This window comes from Alligator sinensis, unplaced genomic scaffold, assembly GCF_000455745.1.
Source record: "Alligator sinensis unplaced genomic scaffold, ASM45574v1 scaffold81_1, whole genome shotgun sequence".
NCBI lineage: Eukaryota > Metazoa > Chordata > Crocodylia > Alligatoridae > Alligator > Alligator sinensis.
Window position 1 is genome coordinate 559,914 of NW_005842607.1, and position 25,261 is coordinate 585,174.

Genomic DNA, 25,261 nt, shown 5'->3' on the forward strand with positions numbered 1-25,261 from the left:
CGCCCAGCCCGGGAGCCGGGGCCGGGGCCGGGGCCGCGCCGCTTTCCGCCGCTCGGGGCCCAGCCCTGACCCCGCTCTGCACCGCCCGTCACGACAAGGGGCACTGCCTGCGCCAGAGCCAGGGGCCGTCCTGCCCCGCGTCCCGCAGGGACGGGGAGTGGGGGCGGAAGCAGACTGACCTGGCTCTGACCAGTCCTCTTCCCTGCGGGGACGTGCGCAAGCCCTGTTTGAAGCCCAGCAGCTTCCCCTGCAGCCCGTTCCACACTCCAGGGACAGGCTGTGGGGAAAAGACCTTCCTTGTGTTCAACGGGCTACCTGCTAGTTTCGTCTCGTGACCCCTCCTCGTGTAGTGAGACACTAAATGGTGAACTGAAAGTAAATAGGGATTTATTATTTACTATTTTGTAAACCCTTATCATGTCCCCCCACAGGTATCTCTTTTATAGAGTGACTAGGCCTAGCCTCCTCAGTCTCCTCCTAGGGAAGCCCCTGCATGGCACTAAGAATCCTCACTGCCCTTTGCCCAGATGGTGGAGATTGCCGCACGCCCCCTACACTCCCCATGGTCAGATCTAGGATTGTGAAGAAGTGGGGTGTGGGGAGGGCTCATCACATAGAAACACAACACACATCTTTCTCCAGGTAAAAATAAACTAGAAACTTTACAAAGTGCCTAGGGCTTCAGGTTAAGATATAAACAGGTATCACTGGAGAAGAGAAGACTCAGAGGGGACTTGGTGCCAGCCTATAAGTATATTAGGGGCATACATCAGGGCCTGGGGGAGCATCTGTTCACCAAGGCACCCCGGAGGAAGACAAGCCCTGGTGATCTTCAAAAAGCATCTTGATGTCCACCTTGCTGGGGTCTTTCCTGCCCAAGTGCAAGGGGGCTGGACCCAATGTTCTTGTAAGGTCCCTTCCAGCCCATAACAACTATAAATATTATATCATTGGGATGAGTTAAAAAGACACCCCCTCCACACACACATCTGCAAGCAGTGCTGTAGCAAGGAGGGGCCAAGTGGGCAAGCGCCCCAGGCACCAAAGGAAAGGGGCCCCAGCAGGTGCTGCCTAGCCAGGCCAGGGTATGGGATGCTATGACAGCTCATTTTGGGGGGAGATGGCGGCGGGGGGCGGCACAGGGATGGGGGAAGGGCAGCTCCAACTGCTTCATGCACTCCCGGGCAAGCATGGAGGGGAGCATGTGCCCCCTGTATCTGCACGCAGGGTGAGAGCAGGCTGCTGCTGCAGGCTTTGCCCTAGATGCCAAACTTTGTCACTATGTGGCACTGTCTCCAGGGCTTTGTAATAGGAGCTTTATTGCCAGGAGCAGAACGGGCAGAACTGCAAGACAAAGGATGGCTTGGTTCATGGTATGTCAAGACTATTAAGAAGATAGGGTCCTTAACACCTGTGGAATGACATGTTTAGATGGGACCTTGGGATTCTGTGGTTTATAATGAGCTATGAAGTTAATTAACTCCCTCAGCAATGTCCAATTAGAAATGCTGCTGCCACTGCCAGGCAGTTGGTTTTAAGCTTTGGGGGGTAGCAGGAATAAAAAAGCAGCATGCAGGTACACCCCTGGTGTTTTCCAACACCTTAGAACAGTGATTCTCAATGGGTTTGCAGAACCCTGGTGGATCCTGAGATCCTTTCAAGGGTGCCACACAAGATACACCAGAGATTTAACCTAATCTCAGAGAATCCAGAGTGCTAACTTGCTAACCTGTTGTGGGCCAAATTCTTTGCAACAGAAAAACTGCTCCGTAATTTTTCCCTAGTCTAAAAACAAGTGAAAACTAAACGCTGGCATTATCTGAGGGGTGCCTTGAGTCTAATGGGGTTGAGAACCACTGACCTATATCTACTGTTCAGTTGCTTCCCCTATGGATATATTTTTATCTTCTGTCTTCCCATTCTTCTCTCTCATGTCCCCCTTAGAAGTCTGTCACATAGTCCAGTTCCAGCAACATAGGCCTAGAGTTAAACCATGCCAGAGGAAGACAGCTCTTATAAAGCAAGTCTGGAGAAAAAAGTTAGGCAAGTAGATAACAAAGATGTTTAAGAGCCCACTGTTTAAATCAACCCAATGCACATTATCTGGAAGAACACCACACAAAGAAGTGCTGCACGACAGAAAGAAATTAATGGAAGCCTTGGTCTGACATCACAGGCAGGGAGGAAAGGAACAGAGAGATGTGTCACTGTTATTTGCTGTAGAAATTTAAGCCAAGATCTGGCAATACAAAGGTTAATATAATTGTAGCTGAATTAATTTGTCTGGATGTGCTAGGGAGTCAAGGACAGTTTGTTCCTCCCAGAATAAGGAGCTTACTAAAATGAAGATGAGGAGTATCTTATATATAAAGTGACAAGGCCATTTACTAAAACTTCTCATGGAACAGAGCAGAAGCAGGCCTGATCAAGTCTTTGCTTACATAATAAACATTTACTTTGGTTTTTAGAAAAAAGAAAGGAGTTGAAACAGGTCTCAGAAGGGGAAGAAAATTAAGCAAGTCAAAAGTAGCAGAAACAGGTCAAAAGGGAGAAAGTTTTGGAAGAAGGGAGATAGAAAAGTCTGTGGTTCTAGAGCCTAATTAAGCTGTACTTTACTATGGAAAGTGCAGGGTGAAAGAGCTTTGCTTGGAAGCACAAGTTCCTGTCTGAGTCTGGATAGGAAAATCCAACAATGGGAGTCACCCCTTTAGTGACAATACAGGATTACTCCTCTGGAGGAGTCCTCTGCATCTCAGGAGTTGTCCAAACCTGAAGGGATAAGAGGCAGGAGGAACACAGTCTGAACATAAAAAGGGAAGCAGGCATCCCCAGCCACCTGCCACACATCTCATGACAGTGAAACTTCTCTTTGTGCGTGTGGGTTAACTCGAACGTACTCTTAGTTTTAAGGCCTTAGCTGTACTAAAACAACGGAATGTCTAATTTTAAAGAACTGCTGAGACTTTTGAGATAAATCACAGGCTCCAAGCTGTTTTTAGTATGTAGGAAACACATAAATTAACCCTTCTGCTGAAAACTGAGGACTGATTTAACAATGTTTGGACAATCTGATGCTTGAGTGATACAAAACCTTTGCCAGGTTACTTGCATTAAATCTACTTGACAATGATTCCATTTCAGTGAAAAATAGCATTTAACACACAGTCTGGCAGACTTTGTAAAGCGATATCCAAACAAGGCAACAGTGCATAAATTTTGTTGGTATTTGGGAGGAGGTCAGAGTCCTCTGTTGTTGGGTATTATATGGTAGTCCCTAGTGTTAAAAAAACCCAACAGAACACACAGCCTTCTGGGCGCGTCACCATGAGATACTTTACTGCACCATTGCCTAGTTTACTGCGCAGTAACCATGCACATGTGCACGTGCTTACAGTGCAGTAAAAATCCCTAATCATGGTTAAATTTGCTACCAACAGGTAGCACATTTAAACACGATTAGTAACTGTGCAGTAACGCATGTGGAGACGTGACCCGGCAGCAAATTTGCTGCTGGGTCTGGCCAGCCACTAGGAGGCCAGTCTGAGGACCGCCCCAGGGCTGCAGCCTAGGAGCCTCTCTTGCTCCAGGGCTGGACTGCCTTGCTGGCAGCCCCTGACTGCAGGCTAATAAAAGTCTGCAGCCATTTTGTGCCCTGGAGCACACATCACAGGCAGCCTGAGGGCACTGCAGGCCCTGGGTGCACCCGCGGGCAGGCCCCAGCTGAGCTGTGCCTGCCTGTCTCAAGCCCTGCACTTAGTACCATACCTAGATTCCTGGTGGCCCCCAGACAGATTTTTACTATTGGGCCCCCCTTTGCCAGAGATAATGACGATAATAATCTTAGACAATGGAAAAAAAATTACTATTTTCAGGCCCCCTTTCTGTCTGGGCCCTGGGCAGCCACCCGATTCATCCATGCCTATGCCTGGGTCTGCCTGCACGGCTGCTTGGCTCTGCATAGCCTTGTAGCTGCCAGGGCACTGCTGTCAGGCCAGGTAGGTGCTGGACAGTTACTGCAGGCTGCTGCAGCCCCTGGCCAGCCTGTCAGCACCCAAGGGCTCCATATAGCCTGCCCTGTGCCTGCAGCTGCTATGGGGCATAGCCTCTGCCACGTGACTGCCAGTTTAGTGCTATGCCCCTATCCTGGGTGCTGCTGGCAGCTACCCAGGATCGGCAACAGTGGGACAGCTGCACGGGGGGCCCAGAGAGCCAGCATGGAACCCTCCTTTCCATCCAGGCCCAGCACCACCCATATGCACACACCTGTACCCTCCACACGCTCAAATGCCTAGATTTATGAGGCTCTGTTGGGTGGGATGCAGGAGTGAGGGCATGACCAGTGGTCATTGCAGTGCTGTGTAAAGGTCAAGACCTTGCGGGCACAGTGGGTGGCTATGACTGATAAAAATAGTCAGTCTGGCCACGCCCAAGACCATGACCTTTATGTGGCAGCTGACCCGGCATTTTGGCTCCCCAGGACCCAGGCCATTTTCACCAGCATAGGGGCCTGCCTGAACCCTCACCCTGGCCTGGCCCCTCTGGTGACATATCAGAGGAGGGACCCTTGGGCATTCAGTATCTTATCCTGCCCAGCTCCCTGGCTGCACAGACCACCAGCAGTTTGGGCAGTCCTGGCCAGTGTCTGCCATGGAAGCTGTGTAGTCCTAGACTCTGCTGTGAGGAATGACCGGCCACATCACCGCTGGCCACCAACAGCACCAGCAACTCCATGGTGGGGGGGAAGGCATGGCCCAGTGCCTATAAGTCGTGTACCACAGGACCAGGACACCGGGCACAGCCACATGCCATTGCTGATGGGGAGAACTGCGCTGAGTCACCAGCCTTGCCAGCCCTAGACACATAGTAAGCCTTGCACTAGGGAGAGGGAGGGCCCTCCCTGCCCCTTTCTCTGCCTGGCTGTTTGTGCTGTCCTAGCCCCGGTTTCCTCCCCACAACATGCAGAGAGGCAGGACACACTGCAAAATTTTATTGAGCTGCCTATGCTTCTGCAGCGAGGCAGCCACATGCCTCTCACAAGGAACATGCTAATGCTGGCAGCAATGTTCTCCTCAGTAGTGGGGGGCAGGGATATGTAATGCTGCCACAGGTAGCCCTCTAGGTGGCAGTAGAGGTTGCAGGGCAGCCCAGGCTTGCCCCCTGCACCACTGTAGCTCACGGTCCCATACTAGGTACACAGGTGCTCCTGGGGCACCATAAGAATCAGCAGCAGCAGGGTGCAGTGGGTCAGGAGCCCTCAGCCTTCACAAACAGCTCATTGTGTACTGCCCAGGGCATGCTCAGGATGCAGCAGGGACACAAAGGAGGGGAGAGCTAGCCCCAGGGCACCTACATGGAGAAACCCCCAGTGAGGAAGGCAGTGGCATGGCTAGCTCCTCATCCCAGTTATCTGGAAATCCCATGCTTCCTGACCCCAGGCCCCATGGGTTGGATGGCAGCACAACAGAGTGGCTGGCTTGCAGGGGGAGAGGTGGGACAGCAGGGGCTGGAACTACGGCAGCAGGTGCTGCCAGGAGTCTGGCCTGTCCTGCCCTAGGAATGGGGTGGGGGAGGCAGGTTGCCTGTGGCCAGTACCCAACAGTCTGCTGATCCCAGGGGAGCATGCGGGGAGAGTGGGCTTGGCTGGCAGTTGTCTGGGCCCAGGTCTTCCTGCCCTACTTACTATGGTCCCTGGGCACCCATGCGTGGCCAACCCCCGCTCTGAGGTTGGGCAGAGCATGGCCCCCTAGCGCAGAGCATCCTCTCTCTGAAATGTTGCAAACTCTCACAAAATGCTTCTGTCTCCTGGCTCTGCAGGCCCACCTCTCCCAGTATCCTGATGCTGGGAGTGTCCAGCAGGGACACTGGGTCAGGGATGCTGCCATCCACTGCTGGGCCCTCCAGATGCACTGGCTGTACCAGAGGTGCATGCAAGACCAGGCCCTCTTCCTCCAGTGGCTGGTGGCAGTGGCAAAGGAGCAGGAAAAGATCACATGGGCCTGGCAGGAAAAGACCTAGCCCACGGGGAGAGGTGGTGGGAGGAGGATCTGGACTTCCAGGACAGGTGGCAGAGGGAGGACATTGCCTGGGAGGAGGCATGGGACTGGGTACACCAGGCCTAGCTCCGGGCCCTGGAATGGAAAAAGCATCTCATCTTGGACTGGGCAGTGCAGACCACAGACGATGGCTGTCAGACCCTGGACACTGTCCTGGGACTGGTGGTCTCATTCATACCTGCCGCTGCCCATCCCCTGCCCCTAGCCCTACAGGCCCCCTGGCAGCCACCCATCACCCCACAGCAGGCCCCTGCCTGGGCCTGGGAGAAGGTCCTCTTCCACCTCCCATCAGAAGGAGCCCTTGACCTGGTCCCCAGCCTGGGTCTCCTGCCACCTGCCAGGGCTCAAGTCCACTACTCACCCCAGCTCCATGCAGGCCTGGAGCCAGAGCTGCCTGGAGGGGCACCAGGACTGGACGCTGACCCTGCTGGGCCTGGAATCTGCCAGTTGGAGTAGAAATCACCCACCCCAGAAGAGCCCCAGGCACTGTCATCCCTAGGTGAACCCCCCCCCGCAGCTGCTGTGATATATGGGCTGTGGGAAATGGCAACAGGCTAGGGTGCTGGCCACCTGCTCCTGGGCATCCCCCATGCTGGGACACCAAAACAAAGACTTGGTAAACAGTTTTCACATTGGGAAGAGGGTTTTTTTTATTGTTTGTGGGTGGGGAGGGTGGTGGAGTGGCTCCATGTCTTGACATGGGAGGGGAGAGGGATAACAGACGCGTGCTGTGTGTGGGGAATAAAAACAAACAAACAAACAAAAAGTTTCTTCTTTGGACACGTGCCTGCCCTGCAAGTGTTGCTGGGGGGTGGTGGGGTATAGGTGGCAGGGTAGGTAGGCTAGAATGGGGAGTGCTGTAAAAGGTAGTCCCCTACAGCCTCCCACACCCAGTGCACAGCTCTCCTGGTACCTCAGCAGGGGGACCCACTATTGCCACTGTCCCCACAGGGGGTGCATCCACTGCTAGGCGGTCTCTGCCCACCATGCCTCCTTCATCCAGGGCTCGTGAAATAGCTCTCCCTGGTCCTTGCACATATTATTCAGCACACAGGCTGTGATGATGACCTAGGGGGAGGCTCTTGACCTCAAGTGACCTTGAGGCAGGCATTGAGAATGCCAGCAGCCATTGAGGCAGTCAAATGCACAGTCCACCAGGGTATAGGTCCAACTGAGACACCAGTTTTAGTGGGCTTGGCAGGGGTTTGGGTGGGGTCCCTGATGAGCAGGGGCAGGACCATGAAAGTGCCCAGCTGCAGGTCCAGCACCCCTGGCATGAAGTGTCTGCTCTCCCCCTGTCCCACCAGGCCAGAGTTCCTGAAGACATGGGTGTTGTGCATGCTGCCTGCCCAGCTGGCACTTACATGGGTAAAGGCCCCACACTAGTCCACCACAGCCTGAAGGCCAATAGAGTGGAATCCCCTATAGCTGTACTATGGCCGGTCTCCGTGAGGTGGGCAGGTGACCAGTATGTGGGTCCTGTCCAGGTCCCCGATACACAGGGGAAGACAGTGCATAGAACCCCCTGCCATCACCACCTGGGGATTGTGGACACCGAGAACAGTGTCTGCAGTACACCCTAGAGGGTGCCACACACTTCCAGGATGGCCTCCCTAGTGGTGGCCTTACCCATGCTGAACAGCTGTCCCACATACTGGAGGCTGGCAGGCGTGGCCAGCTTCAGCAGTGCCAGGTGGGTGTTGGCAGGGAGGGCTGGGTGCACAGCAGGTGTCCTAGCACTTCAGGTGGGGCCAGAGCTGGTGGAACAGGTCCCAGAAGGCATCTCAGGTCATGTGCAGGCTGTCCACTGTTAGTCATCCCAGGTCTGCTGAGCAAGTTTCTGCCACCACTGCTGTCTGGTGTGGCGGGCCCAGAGCTGGCAGGGCTAAAGGCTCAGGATGATGCCTTGGCAATGGCAGCCTGCAGCCCCTCGTTGGTTTTCCTCGCAGCGGCAGCTGTGCAGAGTGAAATGGCCATGGGCCAGGTGACAGTTGGCGCAGCAGGCCAACAGTGTTATTGCGGTGGCCAGCAAGATCTTGGGATGCTGCTAGTTGCTGCCAGGGGCTGGAGCAGCCATAGCGCAGGGAGACACAGTGGGCACAAAGTTGCCACATGCTGCCTCTGTGCTTGCCATGCTTCTCTTAAACAAACGAAGAGGCTGCCTTTTAAAGAGGACTGCCAGGCTGCTGGCAGCTGCAGCTGGAGCCTGGAGCTCTGCCCAGTGGCCGCAGGGGTGCACTGCGGGGCAACAGGGATCCCAAGGCAAAATTTGTTCCCTAATCTCTGCACAGGGGAGCAGGAGATGGGCCTACCCCCAAACCCTTACTGCTCAGTAGTTTACTGCACAGTCAATCTAGGCTGGAGTAAATACATGTGTAGATGTGCCCCTGAGTAAGGTTTTCTACTTGTCAAATCAGTTTCCTCAAATTATTTTATTCTTTATAGGGCAGACTAACTTCTTGACTCCATCTTCCCCCCCATTTCTGCCAAATCCTTTTCCCATGAGGCAACATATACTGTACACCTATACCACAGCATATTCCGTTTGGATGAAAAATGCAACCTTTTACTGAGTTCCATAGCATGGACATGCTTGTAAGAAGGCAATAGGGACACTACAGAACAAGTGAGAGACAGAAACCAAACTTGGCTCTTCCAGCTTGCAAGCCTGCCTTTGTCCACTGCCTTCTCCATGTCCCACTGTTGCTCCAAAAGCTTATTTTAAGGCCTGTTCAGATTATATTTTTCATATTCAGTTAAAACTTGTCTTCATTTGTGCCAAAATATTTATGATTTTTTTTGTTCTATGAAATACATTTCCTTGAAAACCACTACCCTCTTTAAGTACCTTAGGAATGCACCATAAGCATTAAACCAACACTAGACAATAATAAATGAGGCAAATTATATGCCAGGATGTGCTAGTGATAACCGTTTTCCACTGAAGACAGAAGCAGTGAAATTTTCCAGCACAACAACAGAAGCACTGTTTCCCTCACAGCCTCCCTAAAGAGACAACCCCCACCCCAAAAACTCTATGTTACAAAGATACTCTATTGCAGCCCTGAGCATATTCATTGATCTGATAACATCCTATTAGGAACACTTGGAATGGCCTGTGAGCTGCACTTAGGTAGGCCAACCCAGGGAAACCTGACCTTTAAACTTGGTCTTTTCTTGTCTGTATGCCCAAGAGGAAGTCACATGTGTGGCACGAGCCTGACCCAGAAATATTGCAGATAGTAGGATATTTTGTGCGAATAAGGAAGGGCAGGGACTGCAAGATGAGTCACTGAAACAATAATTATCCTGAGGAAAAACCTTGGAGGGTGGATTAACTGTGATAACTGCCCTTCCAAGGTAACAAAAGTGTGACTCTCCTGGGCTGCAAGAAGAATAAATCTTTTAATTTATTTGTGTTAAGTGCATAAGCCAGTAGTTCTCAAATCTCTTTAGACTCAAGGTACCCCTCCGAAAATACCAGTTTTTGTTTTTTAAATATTCACATTTTTGCCTGCAGAAAAACAAACAGAGCAATTCTTTTGCAAAGAACTCAGAAAAAACATAGGATGCAATGGTTTTTAACACTACAAATTCCTCCCATTTGAAAACTCTGGGTTTTCTTGTGAATCATGTTCTCACACCTAACAGCACTAACATTGCAAGGTATCCCACAGCACCTCTGAAAGGACATCAAGGCATCCCAGGGTGTCCCAACACCCTGGTTGAGAAGCAGTGAGAGATCTGGCCAAAGGAGTCATCCCTCAGTTCTAAACCCAGAGGGTGGAAGCTTGTAATTGTTACATAATAGGCAACAAGAACCACAGTCAAAACTATTTTTAGCCCACAACTAGAATGCAATGAAAATAAATAAGAGACAGGCAGACAGTTTCTATAAAGCCAGGAAATAAAACTTTGGAACCATTTAGCTTTTGGCTAAGCAAGGCAAGTGAGCTACAGAATTCCTGAGTATGCATGACAGTCTCAGATAAGGTAAACTCTAAAGGATCTTTTTTTTTTTCCCCCCCTTTCACTGCCAGCCCCCACCAACTTGAAACAGTCAGCACTTGGAAAATGTACTACACTTGATAGCACATCACAAATCCTGTGGCTACAGGTACACAAGTATGGCAGTCTGTGTGTTTTTTTAAAAGTCATTTCTAATACTTGGTTACAATAAGACAGCTGAGATGTGTACACACGTTAGCATCCCGCTCCTCTTCCTCCCCCAACAAACAAACAAACAAACAAACAAAGTAGTCCTTACTGGCCCCACTTGCCACCTTATCTTATTTGGTCAGTACCACTGAATCCTGGACAGCCTGCTGCCTTGCTGCTGTAGTAGCAGAGAGAACACACTCAGAGGATGTGTGCTTGTATACATCTGTACATGCATGCAAACACAGACACACTCTGGCACGAGCAGGAAATGGTGTAATACAACTATAGATGTTCTCCTACTTGGAGGAGCAAGAGAGAGAGAGTGCAAGAGCACAACAGTAATCACCAAAACAGCTCCCAAGGTATATTTTTAGAATGCTATCTACCCCCAAACATCAAGAACCAAGAATGCCAGGACAAGTGTGGCATAAAACTGTGCGCCAGCCATTAGAAAGGCAGTGCACTGCCATTGTAGGTTGAAAGCATTCAGGTTTGTTCCCTCATCCCAGGGACTGGCAAATCTACAGCCCACGAGTTGAATCTGGCCTGCAGATGTGGGGCTTCAGTAACGATAAACACTGGCTGTGGCAGTCCTAGCACTGGCACACTCTAGCCTGAGATGGGTTATTCCAGCCTGCAGCCAGAAAAGATTGCCTACTATAGCCCATAAATTATACCCCCCAAAAGTTGAAAAATATTGACCCCCTCAATTTATGCTGAAGTTTCTCAGTTACTAGGAGTCAAAATAAATGTATAAGCTGTTTGAAAAAAAAAAAAAAAAAAAGTGTTTCCTTTACAGCAGAGTCACTTTTAGTGCTCTCATGCTGTATAAACTGTAGATATAAATGATCAACTGGAAGCAAGTATTATGTTTTTCCTCATGTCCAAAGTCAGAGTATGAGTAATTGCTGCAGCAAGAGTGAGCAAACCCATCTCCTGTTTATCAATGCCAGTGAATATCTGGCTATTAAACAATAGCGCACTTTGCCTCTGAAATGGACTATATTCCAACAGGAAGCATGCCACTAGTTTTATATTAGCCTGGTGATTGATGGCAGGAGTGGAAGGATTACCATTGTTATTCAGAGAAAAGCTTTTTGACATCTCTCCCCTCAAATCCTCACAGTGTTTAAGGAATTATTCACATCATAATTATACAGATATTGGACTTGAATTACAGCATTCAAATTCACAGGGTCAAAATACTGCAAGTCTAATTCTTTACATTAAATCACTTTAGGATGCCAATAAGTCAAACATCACAGCTGAGGTATATGCATTCTCTTCCATTTTTTGCAAATGTCCATCTCCTGCTCACCTATGGCTCCCACCCACTACAGCCCTTGTTTGTAGCATCAATCTTCCTTCCCCACTTCCCCAGGTGATGTTTTTCCTCACCCTTGTTATCACCAACTCTACCTGGTCTTTTTCTCTTGTCAATCCCAATTCCTCTAGCTCCCTGCTGCCAGCACACATCCTACAGCTACATCTTCCTTGGCGTCTTCCTTACTTCCACCGATGTTTGCCTAACCCTATCCCCATCCTCTCCATTGCCTCATCCATTCCCACCAATGCCACCTTTCTTAACTCCTCTTTCTCTTTCACTTGCTGCTCTGGAACACTGACCTCACTTCTAAAAAGAAGTCAGGCAGGAACAAACTCTTCACATCTTTCAGCTCCTCCCATATCCCCAACCTACTTCTCTCATACAGCACCTCATCCCGTTAATTCTCTCCACCTTCCGTGATGCTATCATCTACCATCCACCCAACTCCTCCCCTTCAGCTTTACCCTCCATTTTCTGTTCCTGGCTATCTCCTGTATTCATCCTCAGCAACTTCATCTTCCACACTGATGGCATATTCAATCCCCAATTTAAGCCACATGTTTCCTTTCATCATGTCTTCATTCAACCTACAGTCTAGTTCATCTTCTTCAGACTGTTCACTTCACCTGGTCTTCACCAAACACTGCTCTCTCTCTTGCCAAGTCCCTTTTCTCCCATCATCTCTTACCAGCCCCCTCTCCTATCATGCAGCCTCTCACATACTGAGGATCTCATCTGCTTTCATCCCTCTCCTGATAATTCTTTCTAGCAGCACTGTCATCAGTTCTCTCCAGGCTTCACACATCTCCCATTGTAAGGTCCTTCCTGACTCTTCCCCATCATCCATTTGTGCCACTTTTCACACTGCAGGACATCACTGACAGAAACCCTACAAGAAATTCATTATTTCTCTAGGTCTATAATCTTCCTGGCTTCATACTTCTCCAATTCTGTGTCCACAATTCTAACTGATGCTTGTCAACTCCGACTCATTCCTCAATCTGTCCCATCCTCCCCCCAGCATTTTGCAAAATTTCACCCATTTCTGCCAAGAGAAAACTGATAAAGTGAGAGAAACTTCTTTCATCACTCGATTTACCTTCCCACTTCCTGTCAGACATCTGCCCTCCTATTTTAACATGCTTCAGCTTGTCTCTTGGGGGGGAAAAAAAACCAAACCTAACTTTTTGTGGACGAGCAGCCCTCCATACTCTGCCTTTGGTCCCCTTCTCTTTTCCCCTGTACACCTCATCTTTCCACAAGCAACATTCAACTACCATTTCTATACAGACAACTCACAGATTTTCCTTTCTATTACAGATTCTCTCTCCTTCCAGCCAGACTAAAATTCCAGTCTCTCCGACATCTTGAATATGTTCATGTTCACCCCAAGCTAAATGTGGCTAAAACATGCTATTTTTCTTTCCTCAGAAATCATTTTCCTAGCCCATCATTGACATCTCACTCTCTCTTTGCATCCATTCACTGGCTCCTCCTCCTATGTCACATGAAACATAAGCCACTTGGTCTTAATTCCCTACAAGTTTCATGGACTAGTCCCATCCTATAATCTCTCATTTGAAATTGATAAACTAACTCATGCCCCGTTCTGGCCCAGGATACCAGCCTTGTTAAATGTTCAAAGCAGGACTGTTGTGCTTTTTCTCATGTCACCCCTTTTTGGGGGAGTGCCCCATCAACATCCACAGAGCCACTTCACTGTTCTTAAAATGGTGCTTTCCAGGGTTGTCTATAACAAACTAGTAATGGTTATAAGGTAGAGGGCTGAGGCCACCAGCCGTCATGCTGATCAGCACCATCTCACTATTTCTTTCACTCCTTATTTGTTTCCATTTCTTGCCGCTCTTTTACCAAGGTTGTAAACTGAAAGGCAGACACCATTTCTGTGTTGGTACACAGTGTCATACAATGCGGTTCTGGTACATGACTGGCTCAAAATTCCTACAAAAAGACACATCATTAATTAAAATATAAAGTCAGAGTCTGGGAAACAAAGATCTGCAGAAGATGAAGTGCTATAGTCAAGTACTGATAACATATATGCTTCTGTGGGCCTTCTGCTAAATCTTTCCTGTTCTCTTTCTTTATAGTAGAGGAATACAATGTCTTTAGTGTCCCTTACTGTAAGGGCTGGGTTACTGCTTCTTACATGGACAGAGAATGTGCGCCTGATAGACAGCAGAAAAGCGGAGACAAATAAGCCATTGATATGGTTAAATAAACCAAAACTAAAACAAAAAATAAAAAAAATCCAACAACCAAAGTTACTTAAAATTTGGGGCTTATGAAAGGTGGGGGCATGGCAAACCTTGGTTTGCAAGTTTTTATTAGGCCCTATTTTTTCCAAGTCTTCCTTGGAAACTGTGACCCTTGAAACCAGTAATATGTGTCCTTGTGTTTTATGTAGTGATCCCTTCCTCCTCTTTAGCCAGATGCACTGCAGCAGACATTGGTGGTAATGGGAGTGGTGGGGGCAGAAAACAGTCTGCTTAGCCCCTGGGGAAAGCTGCTACAACAGCACCATCAGTAGCTTCAGTACCACCTGCCCTCCACCTATTCAGTGCCTACTGCTGGTTGAGGAGTGGCAGGCATCTGACCCATGTTTTTCTTGTGCTGAAGCAGCTAAAAGCTGTAAGGTGGAAAAACAGCATCTTACGAGGTTTTTTTGTTTTGTTTTTTTTAATTAAAGAGTTCCCCTACTGTGAAGTTAGCACGTGAGAAGGTTCCAGTGCCAGCCAGGGAAGATGACTGTAGAAGAGGTCCAGCCTGACCAGAAGGAAGGGCTGTCCAGGAAGAAAAAAAAAAAAGTAGTATGACAAGAATATGACATTTCAATTTTTGAGGTGCGATGTGAAATATTCTCATCTGAATTTCTATACAGTGCATGGGCAAGAAAGGAGTTAACAAAATGTGAGAGAAATAAAAGATGTTAAACAGGGATTACTGAAAGATGGGCCTTTCCCAATTTAGAAATGAAAACGAAAACAAAGACTTAAATTTTTCATCAAAATGTTCTGATCCGTTCATGGTAGTTGCTTTGCTAGTTTTGCTGTGTGTAAATCGAACTGTTCTAGCTGTTTCACATAGGCTAGGAACAGATGTTTAATTTATCCCAGGACAGGTTGTGCCCATGTTTGTCCCAGAACAGAGAAGTCCCAGGATTGGAATGCACGCATATCACCTTTCCAAGCAGGGCTTAGCAAGCAGGTGAATGTATTGCTGCTCCTCTGCCACTGATTCAACAATGCAATCCTGAGACAATGGTTAAGGCATGTCACAATGTCCCAAGACAAAACTGTTAGTGTTTCTTATCTTGTGAGCCTTTTTTAGGGTTTGTACCAGGACAGGCACCAATGTCTGAACAAGCACTTTTCTTCTGGAACAAGCACAATGTATGTTTGTGGCCATAGTTGTTCCCCACTTGCTCTCTCTGCCAAGCGTTTCAACTACAGTGAAAATTCAGCACTAATACCTTTTGTTTACTCTTCACTGCCTTTGGCCATAGTGGCCGCTTACAGACACGGAAAACAAAAACAAAACAGCACTTTCAGCTTGGTGTGCTTTTGCGCTGAGCGCAGTACATGCCCAGAAGAAGAATCACATTAGTTTGACCCATGCTTCAGCTGGGCTTTTTGGTGCTTTTATCCAATAGCCGATTCAATCATCTATTAGAATCAGCTTTTATCTAATAGCCAATTCAATCAGCTATTAGATAAAAAGCACCAAAAAGCCCAGCTGAAGCACATGAGCTATACCAATGCTAGGTGAGCCAGGTCAAACTGACATGATCCCTCTTCTGGTAAAGCACTAGTTTTATTCCCTGCCCCCCACTCTTTGGTAAAGTACTCTGCGGTGTTCTGATATTGTTTGCCTCTATCTCCAGTCATACAAAGCATGTTAGAACTTGATCAGTTTTCTTCTATGTTATTAGACCTCCACAGTTTACAATTATAGGGTTGATACCATTCATTTTATTTACTTCACAATTATTATTTGGAAATCTATAACTGGAGGGCTGTACCAAATCATTCCAAAGATGTTAGTGGGCCCAACAGTAAACAGATGTGCATCAAGCATCTACACTAGTAACACTTCCACAAACACAAATTAGCTTTTTAGCTTAGTCAGGCATTTTCCAGAACACACATGTTTTGATAGATTAGCAGTGTTTATATAATTTTAAAGGAAATAATGCATGCAAGCTCTTCTGCCTTACATCATGAGATAAAAAAACAACACATACCTCCACATATATAAATAGGGGAAAATTCCTGGCCTCATGTGGAGGTAGGAAGTTATTTGTAGGACTGCAGAATCCTGTAGCCTTCAATGCAGTATAGTCGTTTTGGTTTACTGGACAAAGTTACTTGAGGCTAACACAGGTTGTTTGAACAAACTTGGTTGGAAAACAAATCCAGTGTAGTACTGCATTACCCTTCCACCCACTCCCACACACCCCCATGACTGAAATGAAGAGAATACATGAAACTATATTACAAACATTTCTCATTTGCCTAATGTCAGATTTGTAGATGGACAATTAAAAAAAAATGAAGTCTGTCTTTGCTTTAATAAGTCTTCTCTCTCCCTCTTCTCCAGTCACACTGGGTCATCCTCCTGCAAAAATTTGACTTCCCCATTGCTCCCAGAGAATGAATAGATCACTCCTATCCCCCCCGCCCCCCCCAATCCTCTTTTCCCCAACCCCTCTACATACTATCTTGTTTCCCCATCACCATATGCACGGCGGCTTTGTGTAACAGAAAGCTCATGTTGCTCCTGTGAGCAATGGCATTACATACAGTTCCCCGTTACCCTTCTCCCCAAGCAGTTGCCCCATTGAACTCTGGGGAGTTGTTGGGTAAACTCCAACTGTTCACACATTTTACCAAAATATGACAAACCTCTCGTAGGTACCACAGTGGGTGCTGTGCATGGCTGAACTTGTTGACAGCAGAAGGGCAACTGTTTTCAACATCAGCTGAATGGGGTTGTGGAAACCATGTTTGATGTCAATTTCTGGAGTGCAGCCATGGCTGCATTTGGATGATTTCCACCCCATACCCATATTTTTCTTCTCTTCAAAACACACACCTTGCTGCCTCATGCAAGTACATTGGTTACTCCCCAAAGCACAATACATCCTCCTCTGAACCGCCCTGCATCTGCAACCTTCTTGCATTATGCACAGGATCCATTTCAGATTTGCTGGATCAGGTCCATTGTACTTAAGATCTTTGTCCGGCAATAAATAGTCTGCTCTGGCAGTTCATCTCTTCACCTCCATGTCCATTTATAAACATAAAGGAAGTCTCAGAATTAAACAAAAAAAACAACAAAAAAGAAGACAAAAATAGCAAGCATCTAAGTGCATACAGTGGTGACCTCTGAATACATACATATTTTTTAAAATGAATATCATACATGCTTCTGTTTACAGTGGGTAGCTTTCCGTGGAGATTGACAATCTTTTTTGTTCTAAGAACCCAAGCAGAAAGGTCAAAATGATGGCCCAGATAGGGATCATCCCTGCAAACATAATAGGCTGACAGTCATAATCAGAAAACAGAGTGAAGTGAAAAATAAGCTATTATACAACTGGAGGGCTAAAAAAAGAATGTGCGGGAGAAAAAGGAATCAGAATGAGGAGAGGTTGGTGCACCCAGTCCAGGAGACAACAGGAGCTACAGGCAAGCAAGCTGTCATATTTAAGCTGAAAGCTAAATGCTAGGTGCTATTCACATGGTTAGGCTTCTCTCTGTTATTTTAGACCTGGGTCTCTGAATGATGCATTCCTATGGTTAGTATTAAAGGATGCTGTTTGAGAAGGCTGTGTGGTACCTGTGTGTCAATCATTTGATAGTTATAAATTTCAGTGGGAGAAGGGGGAGAAATCAAATGAAGGGTTCAAAGCCCAGGTGGACCTTGTAACAGGGAGCCAGAAGCTCCTATGACTTTAGGAAGAGCTGACTGCAGAGCAATAGGCTGCACAGGGGGGAAACCACAGAAACTCGGGAGCAGATCTCCAGGCAGCCCAGGAGGATACCTGCAGAAAGAACTATTTGACAAGAAGGGGTGGGACTTCAGAGGCACATAAAGCCAGTGCCTGAGACTGGGCTTCAGGAGACGATCTCCTGAACAGAAAGGCTTTAGAGGAGTGCCTGGTTGGCATCTGAGCTGCCCTAGGGAATGCAAATAAAGTGCTGACTGCTTGCAGGGAAATAGGACCCAGGGTAAGGGGAAGTTTGGTTGTGCAGTGCGTGAGCTGGGGTTTATGTTTAGGCTCAGTGTAGGCATAGTTTGTGTTGTAGCTGGTGGGTTCACACCATTTACACTGGTGGACTGATGGCGACTACAAGGGGAAGAGGTCACATAGTGCTAGAGGAATACGTAGTGTTTTGTGAAAGTCTCTGTGAGAGGCTGGGCTCACAACACAGGTAGGCAGTGATTGATAAGGCCAAAGCCTGGAGATAGAAGCAGCCTGAAGCGGGGAGGGCCAGGGGCCTGTAGCCTGAGCGGGTGGAAAAAGTAGTTTGAGACTGGGGCTGAAGCTCAGAAGCCAGGTCCAGGGTAGTGGGTTGAGGCAAAAAGGCATGACTAAAGAACCTGGGTGAAGGCTGGCAACACCCAACAAAGGTCTAAAGGCTGGAGGTGGCATAGCATTTTTCTTGGGGGCAAACTGTCCTACCTAAGTGATGATTGATAACATCTGTGAGGCATAGGCATAGGCATGGCTGTAGGGGAAGTCAGAGGCCACAAAATTAGGCCTTAAAGCAGTGAATGCATCCAAGTGTGGATGGGCCAGGAGGGTCCCACCTAGTGCCTGAGGGCAGGACAGTGATTGGTGCGGTTCAGGAGGAACCCACTGACTGATAGTGAACAAGGGCTTGCTTTGGGACCCAGAGGCAGCCTTCCTTCCCATGAACCAATATCTATGTCAAGGCAGGGCAGGCAAGGGAAGGAGGAGGATACCTTAAGAGCCAGAACAGGGCAGGAGTTGCAGGGGCACCAGGGGGCATCACAGCCACCCCTTGGGCTCCATCCTGCCACAGGCTTGCTGAAGTAAAGTAATACTTAGAGGGCTGTAACCCAGATCTTATCTGAAGAAACTCCACCCCACAAGAACTAAAAAGACACCAAGCCTTAGGGACTGCATGCAATTGAGACCTAGGGAAGGAACATTTGTGGTAACCCATATGAGTGCTAAAAACCAGAGTACAGTTTAAAAAAAAAAAAAAAATGTATAATGAACTTAAGAGACCAAAGTTATATTTTAAAGTCACTTAAGGGAATTTGGATCTCTCTCTCTCTCCTAAGGTATATTAGAGGTAATAAAAAGTTTCTGCTATAGCAAACCCACAATGAGCAACTAGGAAGACCTCTAGTAGCCAACAGAAGAGCTGTACAGTTTGGGTTTGCACAGATCAGGTAAGTCTTCTTTCAGTTTTGGTTCTCAAGAACCCCTAATTCAAACAGAGATCTGCCTAAGACTCTGATTCATATAGGAAACCTATGGTTTCGCCAAGTTGTACTCAATTCCAGAGTACAAAATAAAGTCAGCAGAAATGCCACAAAGCCAGGGTCAATGATAAGAAGAGTATGAGGTAGCTCAGACTTGAACACAACTTCCCAGAGACCTGGGGTTTAAACATGATGGGACAAACTTGGCAAGAATCTCCATTTGCATTCCTTCCAAACAGCTTCATAGCCAGAAAGCTTCAAAACAGAGAAACCAAACAGGACAACTCTTACCTCTACCCAGACTTTTCCTCCTGGCTTCTGATCAGCATAACTCCCTGCCTGTCTCTTCTCTGAGGAGTAACCCAACTCCTCTAAGGCATGGAGCCTATCAGTTACTATGTTCAGCTGCACCTAATTAGCTCCCAGCTGCAAGTGCCTCCCTGAGCTAATTCTATATTCTGGCTTGGAATTAACCCCTGAAACCACAAGCCATTGCCTGGGCCTTCAGCTCTCTGGGAGCTGGAAGAATTATTATAGGTTCATCTCCCAAAAGGCACAAAAATCCCACAGTCACTCTTTCAGCACACTCGGATGTATATCTCAGTCTTGTTTCAGACACTGAATAGTCATACGATTCTTTAAAATCTGAATTGTTGTTTATATTATGACCAAAATCCAAACCAGGCAATACTCAGATTCTGAGGTCTATACTGGTCTAGTCCTCAGCATCAGCCCTGATATCTGTGATATGAAAATCCAGACAGTGAAGGAAACTTGTCCTTCCTGATTTCTGACCTGCAGCAGCATCTTACATAATTTACTCATCCCAGAATGCACATCTACAGCCTGTTACTATTTGCTTTACAGTCCACTTATACATGCAGCTGAAAAAAATGACAAGATACAAAGGGTTATTGGGGCTGTCAGCCTTGTGATATATTACATCAGCAGGCAACAAGTAGAAGGCCTTGGAAATTACCAGGCTTTGTCATTTTATTTATTTATTGTTTTTAATTTTTTTAAAACAACCATTTAGTAGATAAGAGGCTCTTAATATGGAGAGTGCTTTTGTATTAACCTCTCAAATTCTGCTACTGAAAGGACTCTCCAAGCTGACTATTACAGGAGATGTTTTGACAACAAAACAGTGCAGCTATCATTAGCCTGATAAAAGGGAGCCAGAGTTGGGGTATTGATGGTATATGCATCTAGGATATAGTTACAAAATGGACTTTTAACCACATTCTCTCTCATGATCTCATGTGAGAAGCCATCTTTAAAAAAATGTTTTTTGCATTTCTTCAGTAACTTTGGATCTTCATACTTATGAAAAATGAGACATTAATAACCCTGATGAGAGCCAAGCATTGTGCAAGTTTCCTTACTTAGCTTAGTCAACACATTTCAATCCTGAAACCAAAAGCAACAGTGAATTTACCTTAGCAGAGCGGCATTATAGTTGTCTGTGGTCTGGTTTTTCTGAGACATTCAGAAAAGAACTCTACTGAGACTACCAGTCTCAGCTACCTTCTTCTGACTTGATCTATATTTGAGCCTGTGTTTTCAGGGCTGACTCATTAGTGTATTATATCACTGCACTGCCTAACCCCTAAAAGCAACCCTGACAGAAATTAACAATAGAAACACCATTGTGGCAACAAGTGATGAATGGCTCCAGGGTGTAACTTAGGCCTAGTCTTTGTTCAAGACAAAGCTGTTGCTGCTAAATAAAGAAATGGAAATGTATTCTCTGGTAATATATGGAGAGAATGAATATATCATACATGGAATAAACTCGTCATCCTATTGTCCCAGATGTGCTTTCTAAGACCTGTGAATGTCTTCTGTGTGAGAGACAGGAGGGCCATGATCTTGAGAGGGCTGCCAATCAAACTCAAGAGTACCAATCCATGAATATCCGTTGCCTCTATGACCTTGAACCAAACATGTAGCCCCTCTGGCTGCATCCAGACAAGCGCAGATGTTTGGTTCCCTAGGGACAGCTAGCAGCAGGAAACCTTGCGCCACTGCTAGTTGTCTCTGGGGAATGACTGTGCCAAGTGCCCTTTGGTGTGCAGCAGGTTACCTCAGGTGGGTTGGGGAGGCTGGGACCAGCAACTGTGCCGGCCCCAGCAGCTATACCTGAGGTCCTGGGGGCCAGGGAAGCTGCAGTCACTCCTGCAGCTTGGAGCCTGGCCAGCAGCTGGAGCATGGCTTTGACTGCCCAGGCTCCAGTTTTTGGCGGTGCACCCTGCCTCCATGTGCACTGCCTCCCTCTTTTTCTGCTTGGGTTTTTTTGACCCCTGGATCTTCAGGGGTCAAAATCCCTCTCCTCCTCCCCCCATGCTGCAAGGTAACAGTGTGGGAAATGCCCGAATGTGCAATGTGTGGAGCTGCACTCGTCTGGATGCGACCTATGAGTCTCAGTCTCTCATCAGTGCTTGCCTACCTCACCCTGAGCCCAGTATATCTTACAGAACACGGCCCTGTGGTATAGCTTCATAGAGTCTAGGGCAAGGAAAGACAATTTTAACCATCTAGTCTGATGATCTGCATACATGCAGACTGCAGTATTCATCCCAGAAGCTGAATTAAAATATGTGTTTTTCTAGAAAGATAGCTAATACAGAAGACTAGAGCTTTGTTTCTAAAGTATTAAGCTAGCAGAATGCAGCCTTGCTAACTTGTCCCTGTAGAACAGAAGTGAGTATCCCTGATAACAACTTGCTGTGATTTGTATTTGTTGTCAGCACATCACAAAATTCACAGCACTAGTTTCAGTAAATAAAGCTATTGATTGTTGCCTCCTACTGTTGGACTCTGAGGCATGCTGGTTCTGCCTCTGGGAATTCAATCAGGGGCATACTGCAGTTAGATAAATAATCAATATTCAGGTTTTTTTATCTGAAGAACATTTCCCCAGGGAATCATGGACCCTAGGTTTTTTTTTTTGGCTACTTTTAAGGTATGCTTTAAGGCTCATGATTTAAAGTATGAGTTCAGGTATGATTTATTGTGGTAGGATTAACCTTTGCTGATTCCCCCTGCTACCCCCTGTCCCCCCCCGATTTCTTTCTTTGTTCTCACTTTTTTTCACCCCCTTTTTGCCTGGTCCTTCCAGTAATTTCCCAGAAGTCCACAGGTTTAACAGAGAAGTTTCTGCTCTATTTGAGGGCTGCACATTTTTATTGTAATGCTGTGCATTGATTTTTATTGCATGATCCTTAAATGTTATCTTAAATAAGCAGTCTAAAAAGGAACAGTATATAAAGGAAGATGGTGTGCATCTATACATTGTAAGACAAGTGAAAAGTGCAGATTAGGCTTTGAAGATTTTTAGAAGGGCCAGTGATTCAGTGGGGCAATTTGAGTCATGTGTTGTCTTCGACACCTCAGCAAACTAGATCTATAGCCCTCACACAATAGATAATATTTGGAATAACAGAATAAAAGCAAATCAGTCAACAGCACAGTAAATTATTTGTTTTTATTGCTGTGGTGTTGAATCCTATGGGGACAAAAATGTGCTTAGTTTTAACACAGGCAATTCTATCTTTTGGTACCTAACAGACGACCTAGATTTCTTTCAGGCTGTGCATATCAGCTGGATGAAACAACGGATCTTGACTTTAGCATTAGGGGCAAAGAAGCAAACAATGAACTGAACTTAATGAACTCCTGAATTTTATTTTGTATATCATACTAGGGAAAAGCATGGACTGTGAATTATAAAAGATAATTTTAAATTGCTCCCTGATTTTTCCAATGTTTAGAAACTCATTTTGGGGGTCAAATTGCTATGTAAGAACTAGGTACTGGATTTGGCTTGATATCCCTGGAAATTCCTGACACTGCCTTCATGCTCTATCATTCAAGAGCAGTTGTATATATTGCATCAGTAAAACACGGTACATTACAAAAGTACTCTGACTTGGCATCACTGATTTCTTTTCCAATGGAAACCTGACCTACCAGGCAAACAACTGCTGCCACTTGGATGAGGGGCAGCTACATGCAGAAAAACTGTACAGTATAGAGGTAATAGTAAGTGGAGTACCTCTTTGAAAGTTAATAGTGACTCTATTAATCATGAAAGGCAGCAAGAGAGTAAGAGACAATTTTAAAAAGAAAAAATTAAACAACTCTTTTGTGGAAAAAAGCCTTTGGATAACACAGATGGAAGGGAAGGAATCACTTTCAGAACTGCAACTCCAGGCTTCCAGTTGATGTGTCAGAGTTTGGCATCCGTGATAGGGTTGGTAGTTCCACTTAGTGGCTAGGGTTATGTTTGCTCTCATGTAAAGCCAAGATCCATTATCAAGAGCTGCTCAAATCCCAGGTATCTCACTGTATTATTATTTATTGGTACTACAGTCAGTAGTAGGGGTAAGGAGACCTGGGTATGAGTCCTAGGTGCTTTGAGGGCACTGCCCTACTGTGGGATCAAATTCATCCTAGTCCCTTGCCAATGGTGACAGCAATTGGTGGCACTTGGGCAGGGGGTGAGAGTTGGGGCTGGCTTGAGGCTTTGGCTGTAGGGAGCAGGAGCAGGAGTGTCCCACAGCTGGTGGGAGAGCTACAGACTCATGGTGGTCACCTTCTCAGCCTCATACCTCTCTCCTCTTCCAGCTGATCCATGTGCTAAGCTGATACATGGTGTTATATGCCTGTCCCAGCATTACGTCTAGTATCTAGGCTCACTGTGAGAATTGCCATGTTTTCCACATGTATCTGACTCAATGAGGGCACAAATTGAAATGCTACTTTTCTACATCCCTTTGAAACCCTCCTTTCCTATAGGTTTTTCTCCCAAGAGAACCTATCCTGCATTTTTATTGTATCTGCCATTAGCAGCTGCCTTGTGCACAGGACACATGTATATCTTAACATATATAACCTCTAAGACTGTCAGAGCCTTGGGGGCAGGGACCATTGCCAAAATGTTTTAACCCATGTGCTCAGAGTTAAGCTTTTAATCTGAGACACCAGAAGTGGACTGATTTTTAGAAGCGCTGTGCCCCCATTGACACCAATGCAACTTCTAGATGGCCACACCAAACACTAGCTTTGGCTTTTGGTTTGGAACATTTTGGCCCTTGACTTTATCTTTGGTTCATAACTTGCACAGGGCAGACTGAACTGACGGCACTTCAATGCATCATTTAAAACACTACCAGAAGTTTCTAAATGATCGGAATTCTGGATTTTTCAAGTTTTATTCAAAAGTAAGTCTAGTTCCCACGGGCTTCTACCTTCGATTCTTTCATCTCCCGGCGTTCAGGCCGTATTTGAGGGCTAGCTGCAGGGTATATTTATCGCCACTAGATGGTGCATTTACAAAGAAAACTAATTTGGTTCATCCCTAGACGTTATCAGAGCAAACTTTTGGCTCATCTGCCCTTCAAATACACTCGCGCTCTCTGTACAGTTTGCGCCTGCAAAGGTTGTTTTTTTTCCACATTTTATTTTGTTTTGATCACAAAGTGCAGCGATGGTCACCCACCTCGTGCACTCTGGCACAGGCGGTGTGAAAAGATGGCCAAAAAAGCATGCCATCGGGGACCAATTGCCAAACATGCCTAATAGAAAATGACGCTTTTGTTACATCAGGAACACGCGGAAAGGAAAACGGCCCCCCTCCCCCTCCAAATATCTGATGTATCTGATGTATTTACAGCGGGAGCTTTCTGCTTGCACCCGCCCCCCCCAGACACGAGTCCGAGCAGCTGGCGGTGCTGGTGCTGAAACCAAGCAGTTCAGGGCTTGTAGCCCTCCGTGGATCATCTCGCAGGGGTCCCGCGCGGTGTAGGTGTTTTAGGACTGTACTTGCCCACAAACATGTCCTGCTCCTGCCAGGGAGAGAGCCGCAGCCAGGCACTGGCTGCACTGTCGCAGGATCATCGAGTTAGTGGGATATTTAGCCCTGGCTTCTCTCTGCCCGGCAGTTCAAGCTGGAAACGCTCTTTCAGGTCAGGTTTCCAGTCCAAATCAGGCAGCCCGTTTATTGGGTTTTTGTTTGGTTTTGTTTTCAGAAAAACACGCCGGGGAGAACAATTCCAGCACCACACCCCTGTTATCACGGAGGTAACCTCCCTGGCCGATATATTTGAAGTGGATAATAACAGAGTCACCACATCCGTCTCGGCTCCGCGCGCGGCCGCGCACAGCCCTCAAGCCCCGCGCTCCCTGCGCGCCGCCGGGCAGCGGCGGACCCGGGCCTGGCACCGCCGGCGCACCT

General features: G+C 47.0%; 2 protein-coding genes across 2 annotated transcripts in view; one reads left to right on the top strand and one right to left on the bottom strand.

Annotated features, from left to right (window-relative positions):
* FBXW12 (F-box and WD repeat domain containing 12) overlaps positions 1 to 23,661 on the bottom strand; it is a 40,268-nt gene extending 16,607 nt beyond the window's left edge. Inside the window, exons 1-2 of the mRNA XM_014524402.2 lie at positions 23,637 to 23,661; positions 19,315 to 19,394 (exon numbers count right to left, since the gene is read on the bottom strand). Of these exons, the coding sequence (XP_014379888.2) occupies positions 19,315 to 19,394; positions 23,637 to 23,661 (105 nt within the window). The remainder of the gene's footprint in view (positions 1 to 19,314; positions 19,395 to 23,636) is intronic.
* A 549-nt stretch (positions 23,662 to 24,210) lies between these two features.
* The window catches only part of LOC102383312 (protein Wnt-7a), a 61,360-nt gene continuing 60,309 nt past the window's right edge, over positions 24,211 to 25,261 (top strand). The window contains exon 1 of the mRNA XM_025214813.1: positions 24,211 to 24,248. Coding sequence (XP_025070598.1) covers positions 24,211 to 24,248 — 38 coding nt within the window. The remainder of the gene's footprint in view (positions 24,249 to 25,261) is intronic.